A 24,705-nucleotide genomic window follows, 5' to 3' on the forward strand; every position below is an offset into this window, starting at 1 on the left:
TTTCCCTACAGCAGTGGGAAGGTGGAGAACCCCATGTAGACAAGACGATACAGATGCAGGTACAAGACTTTCTCTCTTAACATAAGGGATATTTCCTCAAACAGGGGTAGGCTTTCCCCACTATGAAAAGAAGAGTCAAAATAATCCTGAAGCTAATCAACTTTATCCACATAGTGTCTGCTCTGGTAAGAGACTGTGGCTGCAACCAGAGGCTGTGAAAGGTTGTGGACAGTAGTGATCTTTAAAGGGATGGTATAGGTATAGTTGAGATGGAAATTTAAGTTTTAACTTTCTGCGAGACAATTAGAAACCACATATATGAAATATAAAAAAGCATACAATTCCGAGAGGAATGAAAAGTTTATTTGATGTAAGTTGGTTGAATTGGCTGAGATATCCCAAAATAAAGTAGAACAAGTGGTCCTTATAAAAGGTGGAACCCATCTTTTATAAGGACAGCTTTGTTCTTGGATTTTTCACCCTTTTCAAAACCAATTTTCATGAAATGAACTTTTAATTCCTCTTAGAATTGTATGCTTTTTAATATTTCATATAGTAAGTGGTTTCTAATTGTCTTACAAAAATTTAGACCATGAATCTCCACCTCAACCAGAACTATTCCATCCCTTGAATCACTGGTAGTTACTGGTGTCAGAGGAAATGTAAAGCTTGTCTGTGGTGCCCATCAGGGATGAAGACTGGTTAGAGATGAAGACAAGTGCATGGAACACCAGGGGGGGGGGGGGGGGGGTGTTTCATCAACGTTTGTCAGCGCTGACAATCACCATTGTAACAGCAGGGCTGCCAACACTGGAAACTAGTTGAGAGTGGGACTCCCATAGGCCAATGCTATAATTTAGGAGTCAAAATGAGTGAGATCAATAGAAATGCATGCAAATGAAATAAAGTTTTAGAGTGAGAAAGGACCAAAATGAGTGAGTCTCACGCTCAATGTGTGAGAGTTGGCAGCCCTGGTAACAGTCAGTGACCAGAGCATCTCATCCAATCAAAACCAAGGATTTTGCTGAAATTGTCAGCGCTGACAACTTATCAGCGCTGACAAACGTTGATGAAACACCCCCCTGATTTTTGACAGGTGGTCAGAGGAAACTAATCTTAGTCGGGGTCAGAGAAAAGAGAGAGGATGGGCACGTCACGGCAAGCAATGCTACCACTGTTCTGCAATCACTGTACCATCGATGTTGTCCCAAGTTGTGAGTTTTAGGTGCTGCAATCAGTGGTGCCACTGCTTACAGCTATATACAGTATGTCCCCAGAAAAATTACAATCAGATTTTTGCATTGAAAGCTCCCAATATGATTAAACTGTCAAAATGCTACTTCAAGATCTTGAAGTATAACATCTTAGCTCTATTTTGCAGAAAACCCCATTCAATGTGGTTAAGTGGTCACAGAGAAATGTGGGTTGTTATAAAGCATGCCATAGGTCTGATTCTTATTAATGTGTGAACACAATGGACAAAACTTGGAGGAAAGGGATTCCTGACATGCTCTACAAAACTCCTCATTTCTCTTTGACCACTGAAGCAAATTGGATGGGGTTTTCTGTAAGATGTGTGCAATGAGTTATACTTTCATACCCTGAAATTGTATTTTGATTGATTCACTATTTTTAAAGTTATCATTGTGTAGGGTCCCTTTGTAATTTTTTTTTTGTTTTTTTTTTGTTTTTTTGGGGGGGGACATACGGTATAAGGACACGGAATAAGTGGCAGCTCGCTGTTCAAGAGATCTTGTCACCCGTCACAACCACTTGCCCCACCCCCTTATGATAATACAACATGTGGTGACCACCTGGCCTGTGCGCCATAAGGTGCATGAGTACTGTGGCACAGCTATGATCAGAAGTTGTGACTTACAAAGTTGCAGTATCCTCTGTCACTCTATTCCTTGTCCACAACCAATCACAGCCCTGACATGACAGCAAACTGAACAGAGATATCCTCTGTCATCAAATCTTTATCCGCTGAGATGTTTAACTGATACATCTTTATGACTTGTATCTTAGGTGTTATTGTGAAGAACATTTTTGAGTGCATGATGGATTATCTGCTTTTAGGCAAATTGTGGACTAATTTTGATCGTGAATTGAAGCTGCCTGATGCGTAAGATATCTAGGAAGATAGGGAAATTGCCCTTCATAATAATACCTTGATCATACAGATGAGTACCTGAAAGTAATACCAGTGCCAAAAATCTTTTTTTTTTTTAACCTAAACTGTCAGGAAATGAAGTTCAGGTCTTTCAAATAGTTTTATTGGGGTCAGGGGTTAACTTCCTGTAATGCCAAGATGAACTGTAAACATTGCTGTACCCCAACACGAGTCTCCAGTCCTCCCCCGTGACCCCACGAGTGACTTTGTTCGTTTCAATCTGTGATTTGCCGATGAAAGGGGTGACAGCTAGCCTACTGGGTAGAAGCAGGAGGAGGAGATTACTCGAAGAGGGCGCTATGAAAGTGACCAATCAGGAATGTGAGTGTGGCTGAACCCTCTGCCTGCGAGATATCCACCCCGCCCCCCCTTGCCTGGTGCCCCGCCCACCCCCCTACTCCTCATTGTGAAGTGAATGAGCATGCACATTGGCTCAAGAAAGCAAATACAAAAAGAATAAAAATGTTTGGCAGTTTAATGTTTCCTGCTACTTTACAAGCATGTGCACAGCTCAAGAAAAAAAAAAATTATGTGTGGCTTTTGCATCTTGCAAACCAGCTGTCTTCTTTTTCCTTTTTTTTTTCTACATTTTTTCTTTGTCTACTTCTTCTTTTGTCCCACAGAGGATGTAGCCCTTACTTGCATGGTTTTCAATATTAAAGCAAATGCTTACTTTTGCTGTGAGAAAATCAGAAATCATCAAAGTGTGATCATTGTTGCTGCATTATATGTGGCATAACCATGTGATTTACTGTATAGGTTCAGGGTATGAAGCACTTTTCTGAAAGAAGCAAAAAAAAAACTTTTGCATGCCGCAAGTGCACCAGGAAAATGAAGTTTTCTTGAATACTTTGTGCCTTTCAGTCAAAGACAGACAACAGGTTGGTCAATATCCACATGGTTCTTTTCTGTCAATTCTATCAGCAGATGGATTTTTTTTTTCTTTTAATCGTGAGAGAGTGTGTTTGAGGGCTACTTCCTCTGTTAAGCTTCATCATAAATTGAAATGGAGGGAAACATGGTTCTCATGAGCTCCACTGCAGTCAAGTTCACAAACTGCACCATGCGCTGATCTGCATGTTCTTGTTTGTTGTGTGCGTCTGTACTCTGATGCCTTGTAACAAGTCAAATGGTTCGAATTGTGTGCAGTGGTTCCTGTATAGTTGTTGGCATTCAGTGTACATGTACATGTGCAGTTTTATTGTGTGTATGTCTGTCCGCTGATGTACATTGTATGGCCTTGTCAATGTATGGAGATACAATTGTAGAATTTCTGGTAAAAAGGGAAGGAGTGGTGAGGTTACACCTAGATACTGAAGTACAATGTATGATGATACATGTATGTTGTCCTATTTCAAGAGTCATGTCTGTTTATAAAGAACACCCAAGGGAGACAACAACAAAAAAAGAACCCCAGCAAAAGCATGTTCTTCATGTGCAGGTAGTCTTTACAGTCAGGTGGTCACTCAGGCAGGTTTTGCTATACCTGGAATTTTTGGTTTTTTTCTATGCTCATCAGTTTGTTTGTTTGTTTGTTTTTATTGATATGAAATCTATGCAATACTTTTCATGTGTGATCACCTTCTACACAACCACCACAAAAAAGAAAAAAAAGAAAAAAAGAAACCCAAACAACCATGAGGATACAGAGAATTTTGCCAAGACACAAAAGGTCAGGTGAAAAATGTGAGACTTGGTTTTGTAGCATATCCGTAAATTGCAGATTCTTCCACCACCGGTCCCGTTAATACTCTGAAGGTTGAATATATTCTTGTGTGAAAGAAGAAATACCTATTTGACGACATGCAGTATTCAGGAGCATGAATGTAATCTGAATATATGTACACTGTAAATATAATATGACTAGATATGTATTTATGCAAGGCACCTTTTACAGTGGAGGAGCAAGCAAATAATGGAGAGAAAGTTACATTCAGCAGAGAAAACATGTAATTGTAAGATGTACAAGTATATTGCAAGATATATATGTACATGTATGTTCAGCTGGATGTAAACAGCAACAAAAAAAAAGAAAAAAAGATTGATTTAGAGCTTACTAGTCCATGGGCCATGGTGTGTTAATAAAAAAATATTATGTGTATATGTGATGCATAGTCTTCAAATGTACAAATAGGTGCATATCAGCTTAATTATGTTATCATTAAATATCTCAGTCAACAGTGTTCCACCCACCCGTGTCCAAGCACCTCATAAAGTGGCCCCTAGAAAGCCTATTATGGCATCAGATTTTTACTCCTAAATGGTGTCACACCTGTAAAGCATACCCATAATGATGTCACTAGGGGCATCTCATAGCCTCAATGGCATATTCTGTTATGGTGCAAAGTACAATACACTATGTAAATGGCATTTTGAATGAATGCCTCTTATACTGAAGTTGGAAACATCAACAAAATAACACTTCCCTGAAAAAGAGAAGAAATCAGTGGAATCATGTCACTGTCAGATTTAATTGCATTTAATCAGCAACACTTGATTTGAATCTTCATGTTATTGTTTTAGATATCACTTCCCCAAATGTCAAAGACCCATTTCGTGCAATGAGACCCCCTAAATGACAATAGAAAGAAACAAAATACCCCTTTTCGTGGTGGTGGTGGGGGGGGGGGGAACCTTTCATGACACTACATTGTCTAAAAACAGACATTTTCAATGCTTTATTAGACATGGGTGCATAGTACTGTAAAAGTGCAAATTTTCGCGGTGTTCAAATTTTCGCGCATTTCGCGCAACCAGAAACTAGCGCGAAAATAAAAGCACGCAAATATTTTTTCTTGCCATGTGTGCCTGTGCGTGATGTCTTGATTCCGCGGAATTAAAAACACACGAAACTCTTCCGACCCGGCCAAGCGCGAAAAATTAGTCACGCGAAAATATCCACTTTTACAGTAAGTCATATGGAGAGTTGTCCCCTTTTGTGTTTCTGTAAAATGAGAAATTTTGAGCAAAGAACTGTTGGTGTTGATGCAGCCTCCACCACCAAGCCAGAGACCGAAACGACTGAGAGAAAGGCGTCAGTGTCGGTAGAGAAGCCATCGGTGTCGGAAGAGAAGCCATCGGTGTCCAAAGAGAAGACATCGGCGTCCAAAGAGAAGCCATCGGTGTCGGAAGAGAAGCCATCGGTATCGGAAGAGAAGACATCGGCATCGGTAGAGAAGCCATCAGTGTCGGAAGAGAAGCCATCGGTGTCGGAAGAGAAACCATCAGTGTTGGAAAAGAAGTCGGAGAAGTCGGAGAAATTGGAGAAATCTGAGAAATCAGAGAAGTCGGAAATATCAGAGAAGACGGAAAGCAAGGAGTTAAAGAACCCAGACTGTGAGTTTGGCATGGAACCCGCATTGCATGCCCACTAACCCTCATAGTGCTGGTGGCAACATACTGCATTGGATGTCAGTGGTATTTAAAGTGCAGTGGTGCTGTAGAGGATTTGCATGGACACAATTCAGCTTTGATTAAGTCAGCATATTATGTTTAATAACCTTCATGTGGCATATACGGTAGAACTAATTGGTACGGTATGTAGTTTGTTTGTTCTGAGTATTCATGGCATGATTGGAGCTTGTAATGGGCAGTCAAAGAGAAAAGTTTAGGCCTTTGCTGACATGTCTCATCATTTCTGGATCAAACATCACAATTTCTTTGAAATTTGAATGTTGCATTTGCAAAAATTAGGACACGCTTTTACTGGGGAAGAAAAAAAAAATACTTCAGTGAATGTATTCCGATACTGCTTGTTACGTACGTGATAGAGTGTAATCTACTGTATTTTCTACTGTACCATGTATGCATGTTCCAGAATCAATCTCTGTGATAGATATTTACATTTCACTGCCCATTTAGAGCATCCTGTTGCCATGGATACGCCACTGAATGAGGATGAGATGATAACGTGCATGTGGATGCAGAAGTCGAAGTCTTTTCCTTTCATATTTGTAGCATGATCTTGACCTGAATAGCAGAAACGATGTCTTCATGAATACACGACAAAACGTGGATGACTTTCTAAAGTGGGATGAACCCAAAATACCTTTTGTATACAAGACCTTAATGTGTGTGTTTTGGGGGGTTTTTTGGGTCATATTTACCAAGCAAAGCTGCTAGTTAAGATGAGCATAATACATAAATACACCCTTGTGTCAAATACACCTGTCGAAGTGTCTCCTAAGTGCACATGCCATGTGCAATGTACCCCGTACATTCATATATAACACGGTGACGGTCATGCTTATGATCAAATGCTTTATTTCTAACATCGTGCGTACATACGATTGGATTGTATATGCATGAAAATTGTGAATGTGAGAGAAATACAGTTCTGATGTCAGACTGTAGCTTTTCTGTTAAACAGCATGAGACATATTAACATATATTTTCTTTTCCTTCTTCAGCTGTAAAATTATCATTATTCATGATTACAGGGAGTAAGACAGTGATTAACTTCTGTCCTATACTTTCTATATTTCAATTTCATTTTACATATCATTGCAGGCTTTTCTCCATATTTTTTCTTTTCCATTTTTGTTTTGGTGCAGTAAATTAACATGCAGCCTATTCACACGCCATATAATATGTGCTAGGTGCCAACTGTGTGCCCATCTGATCATGGCTTTGCTTGACTTGGCCATGGCTGCTTGATGCCACTGTGTGTGCTGAGTGCATCAAGGTCTTTTTACAGTTTAAACATGACCCAGCGATACTTGCACTCTGACTGTTAAATGCTGAATGAAATCGATCAAGAAAATTGTAGGGCACATTTGTGCACTCAGGTTATCACTGTGTGTAAATGCTATCACCAGAAACTGTGAAATGAGCCATACAGGGTAGGTTTATACACGCTGTGTAGTTTGTCTTAAATCTTGAGTGTCAGAGTTCGCTTGTTTTGATGTTGATAATATGGTTTATTTTGTTGATGCTGCTATTTGAATTTTTGCAAGCTTTAGTCTTACATAATTACAGAGACTCCAACCCCAAGCACCTTCTGATCTGGAGATTCTCCCGCCCGAAACCCCTAGCAAACGGGAGACTCCAACTTGATGTGCGCGAAGTTCCTTGTGGCCGGAGCCCAGCTCTAGGGTTCTAGATACTATCTCATGCTATCTAAGGCTTATTTTTCAACATACGATGACACTAAAGTAAGAAATCATTTCAAGCAGGAGAAATTAAATCTCAAGCGGGAGAACGGGAGATTTTGCAAAAATGGGCTTTCGGCGGGAGATCTCCCGTCGAAAGCGATGGAGTTGGAGTCTCTGTAATTGAATTTGATGTTTGGTAACTTCCTTGTAATCGTTCCTGGTAAGGTTTTACAAGTATACTGTATGCAGGAGAAAACTTTCTAAACATGGTTTTACATTCTAAGTGGTTAGATTTAGCTCTAGTATAAACAGACTGCATTGAAAGTGATTGCATTTTCCATAGTTTTGAAAGGCTATATCCCAAGAATTACCATACAGTGACCCTTAAATGCCATCCAGAAATTAATGGTCAAAATAACACTGGTGTTTGCCTTTCATCGTTCCTTTTGTATGATAAATCCATGTCTTAACTGATTACAGGGTGTGATTCTAGGACCATAAAATTACTCCTCCTGAACGAAGTTTAAGTACATTGTTATGAGATGAGGGGATTGTGTCTGTGTTACTGTTTAGATGACCCTCTATCAAGGCAGTCCAATCAGTAGCTGCATGAAAACAGCATGTTTGATTCAGTCATCCAGTGTGAGGGCCGTAGCGACAAATAATATCAATACAGACATGATACCTTAATATCTCCGTTTCTTTGAAGGTACATAATAATAGAACACACTGTGTACAAGTACACGTAAGAGTGTCATAGATGTCAAAAGAACACAATTTGTTTTTGCTTAATTTTTCGTATGCCTTCAAACTGAACACCTATTTTTTTTTCCCTTTGCTTGCTTCATTGCAAACACAGTGCATTGCTTGTTTATTTTTTGATAAATTTCATTATATTCTTCGCTGGTGTATTTCATGCTCATTATTTATGCTGCAATTCAGGATTTTTGTTTCTTGTGCCTTACTCAAATGAGAGACAAGGCACAACGAGTTTGTCCCCATAATTAGTATTAACAGTAAAAGTGTTTGAATGTTCTGCTCTCGGACACTCCCTCAGATCTTCCAGAAGGCATCGCAAGTCGCAGGAGACAGCGCCAGGCCCAGGATATCGACAGCAGTCAAGTCTCCGTCGAGAAAGAGAAGCCGCGGTCCAGGGACGTAGAGGATCCTGCCCCATCCATCGCGTCCTCAGTGGAGCCATCCAGCAAGCCGACGGAGAACGGCGACATCTCGCTGGCCAGCAAAGCGGAAGATGATACGTCCTACAGGAGCAGACTAAGGAGAGAGAGACGTGGTCAGTGATGTCCATATAGGAACTCCTTTTCAAAATGATTCAATTGTATTCTGAATTCAGTCTTTTTCAATTTGCATACAAGACTATAAACAATGAAATGCCAGCGTATGTTTACATCAACTGATCAGACTGAAATATTGTACTTGTTGCAAAAAACAACAACAAACAAACAGGCAAATAAAAGAAAGAATAGAATTGTATTGATCCTGAATAAAGTGATTTTCTTCTCCATGCATAAATTAGCTTCAGTAGACAGACTTAAATTGAGTGGAATTGAAGAAGTTATGAAGTCGGGATTTAGAAAAGAAAATGTTATAGGCTTTAAAAACTACATTTTTCACAAAACAGTGAAGAACACATATGCAAAGTAGAAAAGCACTCAGATAACACAGACCTCCACCCAGCACATATGCTGAAAATGGCTCTTTTTCTCTGTGATAAAGAATTATTTACAACATCTTTATAAGAAGTCCGGGATTCAGGCTATGATTCGGATCACCACTAAATTTAATCCTCTCTTGTGTCATTCCCGAAAATTTCCTCCAAATCTGTTCAAAAATAGTTTGAATTATTTTGCAAACAGACAAACAAACCGATACCGACAAAAACAGAGGCAATCAGGAACTGACAGGATTCATTATCTGTTTTATATTCTCAATAAAATTTTTTTTACAGATGCGAAGGTGGCGGAAGAGCCAAAGGTGGTGGAAGAGCCAAAGGTGAATGGCCACATTACACCAACAACCAAACCTGAGGAGCCTGAGAAACCAGAAGTTTCCAAGGACACAACACCAACAGAGACCAAAGATGAAGTGAAGGAGAAACCAAAGACAGTAGTAGAAAAGAAGCCATTATTCAGAGGTACTGGTTTCTATCTGTCATTTTAATGCATCAAAGTGTGAATAGCATCAGAGAAATATCTTGTTCAGGTTCCATAATATTTGCTCCTTGGACGATTGCTCCCATGAAAATTCTGCACACTATAAAGCCAAACAAAAATTGTAGCCATAAACATAACCCTAACCCTAATCCTAATCCTCACATCAAACTTAACCTAAAACTCTATCTCACCCGTAACCCTAATCCTAAGTCCTTGGAGAAAATAACATGGCAGCAATTGTTGCAGGAGCAAATGCCGTGTCACCCTTGTTCAAAGTTCCATTTCTTCTTTTTTTGAATTTTGTGAGGTTACATTCCGGTGCGAGGAGACGATAAATTGTTTTCTTGTCTTATAATTTGCTCTTAGCTATGACGTTACGCAAAGTTCCTTTTCGAATCTGTAAAAGGAGTTTGTCATTTAGTGGTAGATTCTCTAACTTGTGATGTGGGAGCAGTGTTGAGTGGAAGATTTAGCATTCTTGGTATCCAATGACTTGTATCATTTGTCAACATTTGTTTTCTGTGCAGTGAAACCAGTGGCAATTGTTGTGGAGGAACCTGTGGACATCAAGGCCAAGAAAGACTCAACATCCGGAGAAACAGAGGAAGTGGCGGAACCTGTGAAACCCACGGAAAATGACATTACACCCGATGTGTCCATCCAAAGGACAGATGATAGCCAAGAGGACACAACCAGCAAGAGTTTGCAAAACGGAGATGCTGCGTCTGATCGGTCAGATCGTGACAAGTCTTTGCTCACGACGACAAGCGAGGACAACGCAAAGGAAAAGATGGGCCGGAAAATCTCCTCCACCCTCCAGGGTGCTAGGTCCGTGTCGAATCGCATCGCAGACCTGAGGAATGTGGAGGAGAGGTCGAGCGAGGAGAGCAAATCGTCAGAAGAGAAGGACATCCCAAGCACGCAGGGTACTGTACAGTCCATGCAGGAGCAGCTGCAAAAGCAGCAGGAACTGGCAGATGAAGCCAACAAGGAGAAGATGGCTCCAACGGGTGACGTGAGCGGGAAGATCGGCAAGGCCATCGAGGGCATCCAGACCAGTCACGTGGCCCCCAAGGAGGCGCCCGCTCCCGTTTCCGTGGTGGACGAGATCAAGAAGGAGGAGGAGGAGTGGGAGGAGGTGCTACGACTGAACGACCGTGAGCTCCGCGTCAACAAGTGGGACTTCACCGACCTGTCGCGGGACGACGACTCCGACGTCCTCAAGATGATCCCCATGATGATGGGTCTCCAGTCCTACGGCACAGTGGCCGATGGTGCTCCTCCTCCTCCTCCACCGCCTGTCCCCGGCATGCCCGGTGCCCCTCCGCCTCCACCACCCCTCATCCCCGGTGCACCCCCTCCTCCCCCACCTCCCATGGGGGGGCCTGGTGCCCCGCCCCCACCCCCGCCCGTCATCGGCAACAACACTTTCCCAAAGAAGAAGAAGAAGACGGTGAGACTCTTCTGGAAGGAGACTCAGCCGGAAACCATGACCATGACGCTAGGGAGGAACGGCATCCAGAGCACCATCTGGACCCAGCTAGACAAAGTCCAGATCGACAACAAGAAGCTGGAGCATCTGTTTGAGTCCAGGGGAAAGGACCTGATCACAAAGGTAGGGACAGAGCGTTCACAAATCTCGGTCACATTAACATATCAAATAGGCCAAAATTTGACAGGCATAAATGAAACAAAATCCTTGTGTGTATACAGGATTGTCCACGTTAAGTGTGTGCGGGTATTGTATGATATTCAGTGATGGGAAGACAAGTCGTGTCATGTCAAAACATGTCAAGAAAATGCTAGACTTTACTAAACCTTTACATCACCAAACTATGGGAATAACTAGATGATTTCATTTGTCAGTTAGTGTTAATCATCATCCATTTCTGGAATAAATTGGAGAATCCTTAAAATTGTTTTGTAGGAACATCAGTCGTGCTATCTTTTGTTCTTTTGCTGGAATGCCTTGTCATAGCATTAACTTGAATAAGCATGTATGCGAAACAAATTAATCGCTTATCCTAATTCTGAATGATATATTGGTTCTTGACCCTAAACTGTATTTTAGCATGGTGTATACAAACTCTGAAATCATTATTCAGTGACAGGTTATATTACTTGTTCGTTGCATCGAAACAGATTGAATAAACAACATTGGATGAGACTTTACCACATGTGATGCTATAAACTAACCAATATATGAATGCCATCAGAATGATAGTAATAATCCTAACCATGTTTATTTCCTAAATATTCTGTGGACAATGCTTGAATTATTAAGATGAAATTCATAATGACATTGAAGCTTGATTTCTTGTAACCGAAGACCTCAGTTCAAGTTATCTACTTTGAAAAGTGACATAATTATAAATCTGTCAGTGTCTGTGTTTAGTGTATGTGTATGAATGTTGTCAAATAATGTTTTTATTCTCTTCCTTCGTGTCATGCACATGTCTAGTGTGTTTTGTGATGTTTGATTGTCAATTATATTAATGACCAGTCAAATGTTATGTGCTATTGGTGTTCCAGAATGAATTTGTGAGATAATTCCAAGTACTGTGTATTATCGTATTCACATTGGTCACAGTTGCGCACCAACTGCATCAGCTGATATTCACAAAAAGCATTTTTCTACCACTTATTTGAATAACCAACCTGCTGCTACTGCGCAACTTGTTCTAAACCGTGAACACGCTCCGAATGCATTCTAAGACTCTGGCCAATGCTAAACCAGTGCCGAACACCATCTCCCATCCATCTTGCATTTAGATTTCAGCACCAATGTGAATACGGTACTACAGTTATACATTTCCCACCCTGAATATCGAATGCATATATTGATTTGAGTACATGTTTATGGAGAAGTGGATAATCTGCATTTCTTAGAAGCATGTTATTGAAAGATGTTGAAAAGGTCTATGATGAGTCACAACCCATCAAATGTTACCAATGTAGGGATCAGGTATAAAGTTTGTAATCGAGAGTTGTTTTGGTTTTTGTTGTTATTCTGCAAGTGAAATAAACGTATGTGACCAAAATTGGGCTCAAGTAAAAGAGGGGTACTTTTTACGAAGAATATAATTATCATAAAAAAGACAGCTCCAACCCACCCCCCCCCCCAAAAAAAAAAAAAATGGTTTGGGGATTTGAGGGATTCACGGAAGTATAGACTACTTTGAGATACTGTATGATCCTCATAATGCAAAGATTCATTTATTGCTTTTGTTGATGAATATTTGGGGAGGATGGTAGTATGATTTGCTTCATGATCAGCTGGTAATTATGCAAGTAGCACTTTATTAGTGACAAAATATAATGTTTCTCTTATATTTCCTATGCATGAGATTGATGAGTTGTTTAGGCCTATAGCATTTGTTGGGGATTGGAAATAGGATAGAAAAGGAAAAGCAATCAAGGAAATGCAAAGAAAACAATTTTAATTGTTCTCCTGTGTTGGCTGATCAATAATGAGACGAGAATGGTGTCAGAATCTTACATTAATCGATTGATTGATCAATCGATTTGATTTTATACATTATCTGTATTAGTCCAGTATTTGTGTTCTCTCATATGAGTGGATCTAGTCATGATGCATGATGGCCTGATATATTCAACACTCTTACATGAATATATATTAGATATATGGCAATTTTATGCTTGCTTTTTTTTTAGGGGGGGGGGGGAGGGGGAGGGGGTGGGGGAGCAGAGGGAGCTTCCAACATATGCATACCGACTGATCCCAAAATGAGAATCAATTTGATATGAATATTGGTCAACTGATTGTACCAGCTTTTCTAAAGATAAAAGATGCTGGGATAGCAACTCTTGCTGGAATGGCAACTTCCCATAGCAACAGCCAATCAGGAAGCTGGATTCTTGTCGTTACCATGACTATTGTCATTCCAGCTAGAGTTGCTATCATATCAACTTTTTGATGAAATGTGGCCCTGAACATTTTTTTGTTTTTAATAGAGGCATATGGTATGAGAGCTGCTTAAGTGTTGAAGAATGGAATTATATTGGTTTAAACATGATTGAAACTTGTGACCAATTCTGTGTGTACTGCATCCAATGTCTTCATGCAGAGATTACCTCAGAATGTACATGTAGCAACTCCTGAATGATACCAAAATGCGATGTTGTTATTGCACGGATCATGGTGTAGAATTGGGTTTATAATTGTACCCTCATTTCCAAAAGACAAACTTCAAGGTCAAAATCTGAATTTCTCAATTTAATACATGGGTGCTGGGATAAGTCTAAATTTTTTGAAATCTGCAGATTGGTGAAAAAAAAAATAAGCAACAGATTCTGTATTCCCAGAGATCTATAGAACTGTCTTGCTAACAATTTTTCAGCAGGACAGCGAAAAATATCATCTCTCTTTTTTTTTCTCTCTCTCTTGTTAGTAGCTACTGTCTGTCACAACCATAACCATACAAAATTAGATTATTTTGATAATGATACATGCATGGCAATAATGCAGCAGGTTAAAGCGAATCTCTCCAAATTTGTAGGGAAGATTAAGGAAGTGCCATCCCATGAGATTTTTTTTTTACATACCAGTTACCTGCCTTTAAACATGGCACATGGGCCAGGGATGCATTGTGTAAGAATTGGTCACAAATGATGCAAAAGTAAACAGTTATTCAGCATGATGCTATGTTTGCACTAACAGTGGCAAATCCTTGCCATATTTTTCCCCCCTTCTCTCTTTTGTTTCTGTTATTTTCTATGTTTTGTTTTTGCGCACTGGCTGGGGGAAAAATTACCTTTTTTGTGTTGGATTTTATTTGACCCAAAACCAAAAATATGAAATCCCTGCTTCATGTCCAACGCACGCACACTCTACTTGTTGTACTACTACTACCACTACTACCACTTCTACCTCTGCTCGAATTTTGCTACGACAGGATCAGGTTTGTGGCATCTTCTCTTTTATTTGTTACCTTTTCTTATTCTGTACCTTACTCTTTTATTTTTTGTTTTGTGTCATCGTCCTGACTCAGCGTATATGTACAGTGTATTATTTTATTTTTCCTTGATTTGTTGTTTTACCTAGCAGTACATAGTGTATGACTATTTGCATTTCAGTTATTTGATTTTTAGTTTTATATTGTTTGCATACCCATCATAACTTTTTAATCCCGCCCTGTAGAGCAGGCTATCTAACATATACTATTACCCATGGCCGTAGAATGCCTTAATGTGATTCTTTTGTTTTCAAAAAATAAAGATAAAGAAATAGATGCTTACTTTGCTGAATGCATGAATACTTTTAATATACTAAGTACATGATGTCTGTACATCTAGAAGTTTAATGATATAAATAATATATTTAGATACTCGATGTCAGTGTGATCACAGCTGTTATTCTGTTACTTTACATAATGACAGGTAGAAAGTATTATATTGAAGGTTTATATCTGCTTAATAGTTTGTACTCAAATTCACATTTGTAAGCTTTGCTTTTATACCCCGTATGAGCTTATCTACATGTCGTTCTGTATACCTTTGCAATTTGTACTGTATATTCATGTTTCCTCTTTTATTTCAATATTCCCTGAGACTTTTTTTTAGAAAGAGGCTTTGTTTTTGATTTGAAGTGTTAACCTCACATCTTCATTAAAGAAATATGAGGAACAAGATTATTACATATATACACCATGAGATGAGCATTAGATTCTGAAGTGTGAATTTGCATGAAAGATGATTGGTTAGAACATATACAAGACTTTCAAAGTTGTAACCCACAGTAATTCACTTCATATCTACAATGCTGGATATATCAATTTGTATTTTCATTGCTTGATTCTGGGCAAAAGATTTGAAAGTTCATCTTTTCTTGGGGTTCAGGTCTTGTCCCATTTCTCCCTTGTGCCATCTACTTCTGAGCAAAACTGGCAAAACCATGACAAAATAAAGTGAGCTATCCTGAGTGTTCGTTCTGTTCACATTCAAATGCTCAAAACTTATCACCAGAATTCATCAGTATGTGTGTTCAAGACAGCTTTTGTTTTGAATTGTTGAAAGCAATACAGCATTTCTTTGTACCTTTTAGTAGCCAGAGAGTTGTTTGGCAGTTAATATGCAAATGCAAATTATGGACTGATTGATAAACAGATTGAAACTGGAATATTTGTTTTACTAACCTGAGGAATTGACTGTTTGTAGATTCAGAATTTGCTGATTTTTTTACTTCTTTTTTTTTTTTTAATGCCTCGTTGTGGCTTGATTCGGGAATGTCTTCAGAAAGCAATGGAGGCCAACAAGAAGAATTTTATCACCGTGCTGGACCCGAAGAAGTCCAATGCGATCAACATTGGCCTGACGGTGCTTCCGCAGCCCCGCTCCATCAAACAAGCAATCCTCAACATGGACAGTATGGTCATGAACAAAGAAGGAGTAGAGGTGGGTCTGGCTAATCAAGACTATGACACTTTTTCTTCCAAGCTTTATATACTGTACATTTTAACTTGTGTAGAAGAAAGACTTGCCCATATTTCTCATGTCTCCAGGTCTGTAGGAGGAACATATTAAACTGCATTATTGTGGTTTATGATATGCAGGAGACATGATTACGCAACTCTCATTATAATAAAAGTCCTGTAGGCTGGCAGTGTTCTTTCATTATATCAAAATTTCATTATAGCTGAACAGTGAAGTACATCAAGATATATACAGTGTAGATTTTTTTCACTTTATGAAGAGAATTTTATTGTAACTGTATTTGTAATGGGAGTGTATTGTACTACACTGAGTACTACTTGCTACTCACACACTGTTTATGGTCTCAACCACTCTCACTTGTTGGTTCTTTTTTTTTTTATGTATACATGGAGAGGATTTAACCTAGACGCGTAGTTCCATACAATGTCTTCATCCTAACTGTCAATTACTCACTGCTTCTTTTATATATGAAATTTTGATCAAAGTGTAATTGTACATAATGTGTGAACTTGCTTGTTTCATCTTTCTTCTCTGCTATTTACAAATGATGAGAAATATAATAGAACAGGGTGATTTATACATTAAAGGGACTGTACAGTACTGTTTGAGGTGAGGATTCAGCTTGTAACATTTTGCGAAATATCTAGAGACCACTCTATGAATATTAAAGAGCATACAATTCCAAGGGGAATCGAAAGTTTATTTGATGAAAATCGGCTTTGAAATGACTGAGATATCCAAAAACAAGGTAAAATAAAAAGATCCTAATAAAAGTCGTTGCCTGTCACATTTTATTAGGATCGCTTTTTTGGATATGTCAGCCATTTAAAGACCAATTTTCATCAAATAAATGTTGAATCCTCGGAATTACATGCTTTATCACATTTCATAAGAGGTTTTCTCATTATCTCACCAAGAAAATGTTATAAACCTGACGTTATTAGGTCTCGACCAAAACTATACGATCCCCTCAGTAGTCATGGACAAGTGGCCTTTCATCTTTGAAAGAGCTAAAACTGAGGAGGAGACAAAGTTTTGATGGTCTTCTCATCCCGTGCATGTCTCATGCAAACCTTCGTGCATCTGCAGAAACTGCTGACCATGGTTCCGTCGGAGGAGGAGACCGCCCGTATCCAGGAGGCGATGGCAGCCAACCCAGACATCCCGCTGGGCTCGGCCGAACAGTTCCTCCACATGCTGTCCACCATCAGTGGTCTGGAGGCGAGACTAAATCTCTGGCTCTTCAAGATGGACTACGACAACATGGAAGAGGTATTAAAAGAAGCGCCCTCACCCTCTTAGTCCCACCACCATAAAATTACGTTGGCAATATACGTACATAAATATGTTACCAACAGGACTGGTTAAAGACTTTTAACTTCACTGACATGAATTCTCTCTGTGTCTTCTCAGACACCTCCTCTCCTCTCTCAGTCAGTATCGATTACTGAAATTGTGAAATTCATAACATTTGCATGCACCTTAATATGTTTGTACATGTATGTCGACAAGCAACTGATACTGCTCCAGATCAGACACTTTTCAAGTTATATTTTTTTATGTCCAAACGCATCAGTGAATGCAGGCTATACCTAATGGATTATCACAAATTCTCCTGTGTGTGTACGCTATGGGAATTTTCTGTAAAAGAATGTTAGCGAAATAGAATGTGTTAAGATGTCATCAAAATATCAAGGTATACCATCTTTCAGGATGGTTTTGAGTTGTTGCAGAGGCTTTGCTGCTGTAAACTTCAATACGTTGTATGCATTATTATTGGTCATAGTACAATCACATGGCTAATACAGGGAGGAATGAAATTGTTATATTGACTGCAGTGACATCATATCAGGTAATATGATTCAGGACTACGACTTGGCAGCTGACGGTGCTAGAACAAAATGATGTGTATTTCTGTAGATGTAAGACCACATAATGTACTGTTGCCTTGAGTATGGTTGTAATATAACACTTGACACTTCCTCAGGAGTGGCATGGGAATGTCAAGTGTAATATTGCACCTCTTTTAAGGCAATATCTGTATACACTTTCTTTCGTGTCAAGTTCAATCAGCTTGAGATATGTACTATGATAAAGTAAGTATCCACTCGGTGGCCACCTGATAATGGATGTACGCTGGACTCGCTCTCTGACCTTTGACCCCTCACAGGAAGTAGCAGAGCCAATGGCCGACCTGAAGAAGGGCATCGAAGATCTCAGGCATTCCAATACTTTCAAGAACATCCTCTCCACGTTGCTGGCCATTGGAAACTTTCTCAATGGCGGAAGAGTGAGTGTCATTGTCATCTTCATCGTTAAAGCGATTGACGTCTAAAACTTGTGCTGCGTGTATACCTTCTCTGCGGCATTCAGATTTCTAAGACCAAGCTTGACTAGAAAATGACCCCAGTAGAAAGGAAATGGACCCTGCATAAATTGTCAAAATTTTAACCCAGTCAGTGTCAGGGGAAACTTCACTCTACAAGATGTCACATGGTATCACATCTAGTAGATCACAGAGGGTTAATTGTCTTGTCACTCAGTGAGGTGTAGAGAAATACTTCGAGCACAACGATTCTGAGTTTGGAGACAGTGAATTTTGAAAAGGTGACTCCCCCCAAAGAATATTTACATGCACAGTATTTCGTTGCAGTTTGTGTCAGTGCGGTTTTAATACTGCATATCCTGAGTTTTTAGGTTTTTTTAATGACACTAGAACCATATTTGTAGGATCCATGGTATAGATGAATGTATGTGAATTACATTCGGATGGCTCCCATGGTTTATGCTAGTTTACACATGTACTATTCCCAGAGTAGCCTGTGACATACTATAAAGTGATGTGTGCCAAAGATTTCAGCAGATGTGTATTTCATTGAGAAAGCTCAGGCCATGAAGATTAACTTTTCTCCTCAAAAAAACCCCCAAATAAATAAATAGATAAAATAAAAATATCCAACAACTTGCAGCAAGTTTTTGGTAAGAAATCTTTGAAGAGATACACTCTCATCATACAGGTGTATCTTGTGCCCTATGTTGCAGGATTTATTGAAGAGGAAATTTAAATTAGTAAAAATTATTTCATTCGTGGACCAGCTCTCATTTTGTGTTATGACCATGAGTTCATATGCATCTTTCTCTCTCTTCAACTCATTCATTTCAGACGGTAGGTGCCGAGAGCTCACAAAAAGTGTATAAACAAAGGTCAAAGGTCATGGAGCATGTCCACTTTCTGTTCCTATTTCTGATTCACATTCCAGCGCACCAACCTTTTGCTGAATCAGTGCCTGACCTGTAGGGGTGTAGAATTAATGACTATACACAATGCATGGTGTTCATGCCTTATAATATGCAGTGCTGTGAATTTTAATACCATATCAAGAAACAATTCAGAGTGTGAATATGTTGTTTATTAGACATACAAATTATATGGGTTTATGTATACACTGTGAGGAAAAATGATTCCTCAATTGACCTGTCAAGTCCTCAAATCCACATTTATGTGGATAGTTGCTGTATCCAACCATTTTGAATTTTGCTATTCATTTTTAGCATTTCACAAGATACGGTAGAGTAAAAACTTTTCTTTCATTTGGGCATTATTTTGGTCATAAACCATGTAATATACAGTAGGGTGTATTTGTGTGTACAAGAACTCATGACGGTATTTTCATAGAGTCTTGCTATTCACTGGAACTTTGTCAGTGCATCGCTCTTGTTGGAACATACTGGGTTGGGACAGCAATTTTTGCAGACTTGTGTTTATATTGGTATTGTCTTGCTTTGGTTTTGTTTTTAAGGATACTGTAAAAGTGGATATTTTTTGCGCGACCAATTTTTCACGCTTGGCCACATATGAAGAGTTTCGCGTGTTTTTAATTCCGCGGAATCAAGGCATCAGCTACTGGGACATACATTGTACATGTATGGCACGCAAAAATATTTGTGTGCTTTTATTTTCGCGCTAGCTTCTGGTTGCGCGAAATGTGCGGAAATTTCAACACCGCGAAAATTTCCACTTTTACAGTATTGGTTTGTTGGGGGGGGGTACAGGGAGAAGAAGGTGCATTGTTGTTGTAATGCTGTACGTATGTGACCATGGTGTGAATACCTTTTCTTGTGTTTACAGTATTTACAGTGACTGTGATGGAGAAGGAAAATTCAGGGGGGGGGGGGGGAAGAGAGAGAATAGAAATACATGAATGTACAAGTGTTTTCATGGAAGATAGCTGACCCTTTTAAGGGCCCAGTCAACTTAAAAGGCTTGATGGGTGAACAATCCTGCATGTGCTTTATATTTAGCGAGTCTAGTGTTTCGCTAATCAGGACTTGTCAACAATTTCACAAGTGGTTTAATTCGTGATTGTGGAGTACAGTACTGAACGAAGAAATGTATGGTGCACATCATATTCATGTCGGGATGAGAGTTAATATTTTTGCATGTTTTTAAATTTGTGAATAGCACCCGACTCGCAAAATATTCAGCATATAGAGTACCAGAAACTCCCCTCCTGCTTATTTGAAGAAACTGTTACACGGAAGCCTGAAGGCTAATGATTAAAATTTGAAACTTTTTGCTCAACAAAGGACTGACTTTTTATCTTGTTGATGACAACTTTCACTTTTAGTCAGCTTTATAATTGATTCCAAGAAACATATCAATACCTAGTGTGGGTTTTATCCTTGTTCATCGCAGGAAGAAGTGTGTATTGCATAATGTTGTGATATACATCTTGTGTGATTTTAATCTGATGTGTTTTTTCCCCCTTTACATTGGTTGCATGTTGCAGAAGAGAGTAGTATGACACAAGAATCCATGTGCTATCATATAGACATTGTAAATATACCATTGTAGAATTATCACAAAATCTCCTGTAACAAGTTGCTCTACTCAAAGGAGAATTTACCCCCAATACAGATGTAGATCCAGTAAAAGCAGAAATATTAGTAGAACACATCTCAGTGGATTTGAAGAAATTTGGGCAAGCCATTTATACCCCATATTCTTACCTTTCTAGTTTAGAGAAAAGAACACTTGACTTAACCTCCTTCCAAAGGCAAGGGTAACATGTTACCCTTATGTCAATAACAAGGCAAGGAAATGTGTGCTTTTGATTTTTTTGAAAAAGGTAATTTTCTAGAACTTTCCTTATATCTTATGTGTATTGTTCTATGACTGTGAAATCACAAATTGTTGAAGTCTTCCTATCAAACAATAATGGCACACAAATTTCTCCAAAACTTAGAAAAATTCATAGGGGATTGCCAGAGTTTCCTCAAACTTCACTGATGCTTTCTACTATAATATTTCTGCACTTAGTGAATCCATACGTATGTTTGCAGTGAATTCCTGTGAAGACTTGTGTGTGAATTAGCATGAGAATACTTACTATTCCGACACGTACATGGCCAAAATAAACATTCATATTTTGGTACAGCGGCATGTTCTAAGTAATGACTGACCTGTAACTCTGAGTGACCCATCATTTTTTACTTCTCTCTCTCTCTCTCTGTCATTTCTTGGAACGATATTTGTATTGAATGGCACGATAGGCGGCGGGTTTCAACCTGGAGTACCTGAGTAAAGTGCCGGAGGTCAAGGACACCGTACACAAACAGTCGCTGCTGCACCATTTGTGCGCCACCGTTATGGAGCAGTTTCCCGACAGCTCAGACCTCTTTTCAGAGGTTGGCACCATTACGCGCTGTGCCAAGGTGGGTTTCTCTCCAGATATGGGCATATGTGTGGTTTCTGTGTGATTATTACCTCCGCCAAGGGAGGAGGATATGTTTTCATTGCCGTTGTTTGGTTGTCCGTGTGCAAAATAACTCAAAAAGTCGTGAACAGATTTGGATGAAACTTGCATGAAAGGTTGAGAATGACCCAAGGAACAGATGATTAAATTTTGGTGATGATCTGGAAATTTTTATGAATTTTATGAAGGATTTTGGATATTTTGGCAGGTTAGGGTCAATAAACTTTGGAGTTCAAGCTGTGCATTTTTTAGGTTTTCATACGCGCACTTAAGTGCCCACTGTAGTTTCTGCTGGGGCGAGGCACGCTGTACAGCTGAGGGTTGATGACGTTAAAAAAAGGCATCTATATTGGGAAATTGGGGGCGATTTTCATCATGCATACGTATGGGTGGAAATCACTGATCTCGAGAATTATGGAAGAACAAGATAATTGGTGGAAATTAGCTGCTTGGCGGAGGTCTGCGCTCTCGATCAGAGTGCTTCTCTAGTTTGTGAGTGTGTGTGTAATTGTGTGTTTGTGTGTTTGTGTTGTGTGTTTGTGTATGTTAGTGTTAGTGTTATGGTAGTGTTTATGCAGCCCTTGTGCTGTGACATAGGTATATCAATATCTGAAACCAGTAATGTTCACCCTTTCACATACATGTATCTTATTCTGAGAAATATGCAAATGAATTGAATGTAATTAAATAGAGCTATACAAATGGAAGCTGATGTTAGCCTTTGTTATACACTCCACACCAGTGCACTTTTTTCTATTTCAATTTCCTTCCAAATATGATTCGGGCTGTGTTTATGTGGCTGTGCAATGTAGCTCATTGCACTGTGTTTATTGTGTAATATTGTTATCTTGGTACGGGGAGTTGTTAATGAAAAGTTAAGACCTTTTTTTTTTCTTTTGTGTTTATTGGTGGGGGGTGACATTGTTTTCATGAAGTGAATGTTGCTGTTACCATAACAATGTTTCATTTTGGATCAGTGCATGCTCAAATAAGGTAAATTAAAGAGCCCATCTCTTTTATATGTGAGTGAAGCATATATAGTTTCTGTGATGTTCCTTCCATTGTGTGTGTGTGTGTGGCTCAGGTGGACTTTGACCAGCTGACCATCAATCTGACCAAGCTGGAAGAGCAGTGTAAGACGTCGTGGAACTACCTCCAGGTCATCACCAGACACGAGTCTCAAGTGCAGAGCAAAAACAAGTGAGCATCAAAGATCCAACAGCTCCGTAACTCGCAAATGTTACGCATAGTGCTGTTCACACGAAACTTACTGAAGACCAGAAATATTAATGTGCATTATAATTTCGCAAATTTCACAAGAGCAAAGTTACGCAAACTTAAAATGCACGTGAAAGTTCTTGTCTACACTATATGCATTGAATGCCAGAGGCAATTTGCCAAAATTTTATTGTCGCGAAAAGGGTTTGCTTTACAGAGAGCCAAGTAATGTGAAATTAAAATGCACACGAAAGTTCTTGTCCACACTATATGCATTGAATGCCAGACACAATTCACGAAAATTTCATGCTGCGAAAATATATTGCTATACAGTAACTACAATGTACATTTGTACTTTAATGTTAACTGTCTGGTAAGCTAGCATTAAATGATAGCAGTGCCCCAAGAGCATTGAACTTCAAGTTGGGAACTGTGTGAATAGAACAGTTTAGCTAACTTTAGGTTGTATGACACTCCTTACCGGGAGATTTCTTGTGGTTAGGACTTGTGCAGAACAATGATAAAGATGTGTGTCTGTTAAATGCAAGACATAGAAGTTTGATTTGACTTTACACCAATGATAATTCAACTTTGTTGACCTTTCAAGATGTAACTTGTTAACTCTCGTTTACTCCCTTTTCTGTATGTTTAGTACTTATTTGACAAAAATGATCAATAAGATGATGAATTTGGACTTTAAAAGGTAGAAGGAAAACAGAGCTACAGTTCGACCTCGATTATCCGGCCATGTCGGGACCGGCGCTCATCTGGATAAGCGAATTGGCCGGATATGGGAGACACAATGTTAATGTACAAATGTATATAGCTGCCGTCCAAGCTGCCGTCCCAGTGCACTGGCAGCTAGGCAGGTAGCGTACCCCGCAACGGTGGTTCTTATAGTGAATTTATAGATCATGACTGCTTACTTTTACGATGATGTGGTGTGAATTTATGTTAGTTCTGTTGGGAATATTGTGGTAAATCATGTGAGTTTTGTAAAAATTTTAATTGAATTTAAAGTCACTGTTTTTTCTCAATTTTTGGATGAAAAAAAAAAGTCCTTCACTGCGTGAACGCGTCCAGATATTAGAGATTTCCGGATAAAAGGAGGCCGGATAATCAAGGTCAAACTGTATTCCACAGTTTTTATACTTCTATTTGGGTGCCTTTATTGTCATTTAGTGTTCATTATCTTTTATCATCTGTCATTCATCTCTCCTCCACAGACTACACGACTTTCTTCAAGACTGTGCAAAAAGAATAATAGTACTCAAGATTGTTCATAGACGAGTTAGCAATAGGTAAGTGGATCTCTGTCATATTAATATGAATCTATCAAGCTTTAAGTCCTTTGTCTCATGAACACCATTAGAGTCATACAGCTGTTGATATGTACAAATGTGTGTACCTATTATGAGCCTAAAGACATGTGACAAATGATTCCTAGTTTACTTTGTGTTTATGAAACTGATTTGTAATTGGTTTCTGTTTTAGGTAGAGATTACTACTCGGTGGTTTCCGTTTGTTGTGTTTCCGTTGAAAAGATTCGGTACCGATATATCACATCCTGAAATATACTGGACCATTATTTGACTGTGTCCTTAGGCAGGGCTCGAAACTGTTTTTTTGTTTGTTTGATTGTTTGTTTGTTTGTTTTTTTTGCTGATGGGCCATTTGAGCCACTAAAATCTTTAAATCTGAGATTTTGATGGCCAGAAATAAACACATATGTGACAATCCATCTTGAATCTCATTTGCCAGATCGGGTCACTAAAAGATGTCCAATTTTAGAAATTTGGTGGCCTGACATCAATTTTTAGTAGCCCGACATCAATTTT

General features: G+C 39.1%; 1 protein-coding gene across 1 annotated transcript in view; it reads left to right on the top strand.

Moving 5' to 3' along the window:
- LOC139709485 (uncharacterized) overlaps nucleotides 1–24,705 on the top strand; it is a 175,074-nt gene that overhangs the window by 142,371 nt on the left and 7,998 nt on the right. The window contains exons 32-42 of the mRNA XM_071621445.1: nucleotides 12–59; nucleotides 2,414–2,494; nucleotides 8,324–8,560; nucleotides 9,236–9,421; nucleotides 9,968–11,178; nucleotides 15,696–15,854; nucleotides 16,983–17,165; nucleotides 18,064–18,189; nucleotides 21,447–21,608; nucleotides 22,734–22,849; nucleotides 24,094–24,168. Of these exons, the coding sequence (XP_071477546.1) occupies nucleotides 12–59; nucleotides 2,414–2,494; nucleotides 8,324–8,560; nucleotides 9,236–9,421; nucleotides 9,968–11,178; nucleotides 15,696–15,854; nucleotides 16,983–17,165; nucleotides 18,064–18,189; nucleotides 21,447–21,608; nucleotides 22,734–22,849; nucleotides 24,094–24,168 (2,584 nt within the window). The remainder of the gene's footprint in view (nucleotides 1–11; nucleotides 60–2,413; nucleotides 2,495–8,323; nucleotides 8,561–9,235; nucleotides 9,422–9,967; nucleotides 11,179–15,695; nucleotides 15,855–16,982; nucleotides 17,166–18,063; nucleotides 18,190–21,446; nucleotides 21,609–22,733; nucleotides 22,850–24,093; nucleotides 24,169–24,705) is intronic.

The sequence above is a fragment of the Diadema antillarum genome, unplaced genomic scaffold (genome assembly GCF_040938485.1).
Source record: "Diadema antillarum isolate AM-2024a unplaced genomic scaffold, OU_Dant_1.0 seq00001438_RagTag, whole genome shotgun sequence".
NCBI lineage: Eukaryota > Metazoa > Echinodermata > Echinoidea > Diadematoida > Diadematidae > Diadema > Diadema antillarum.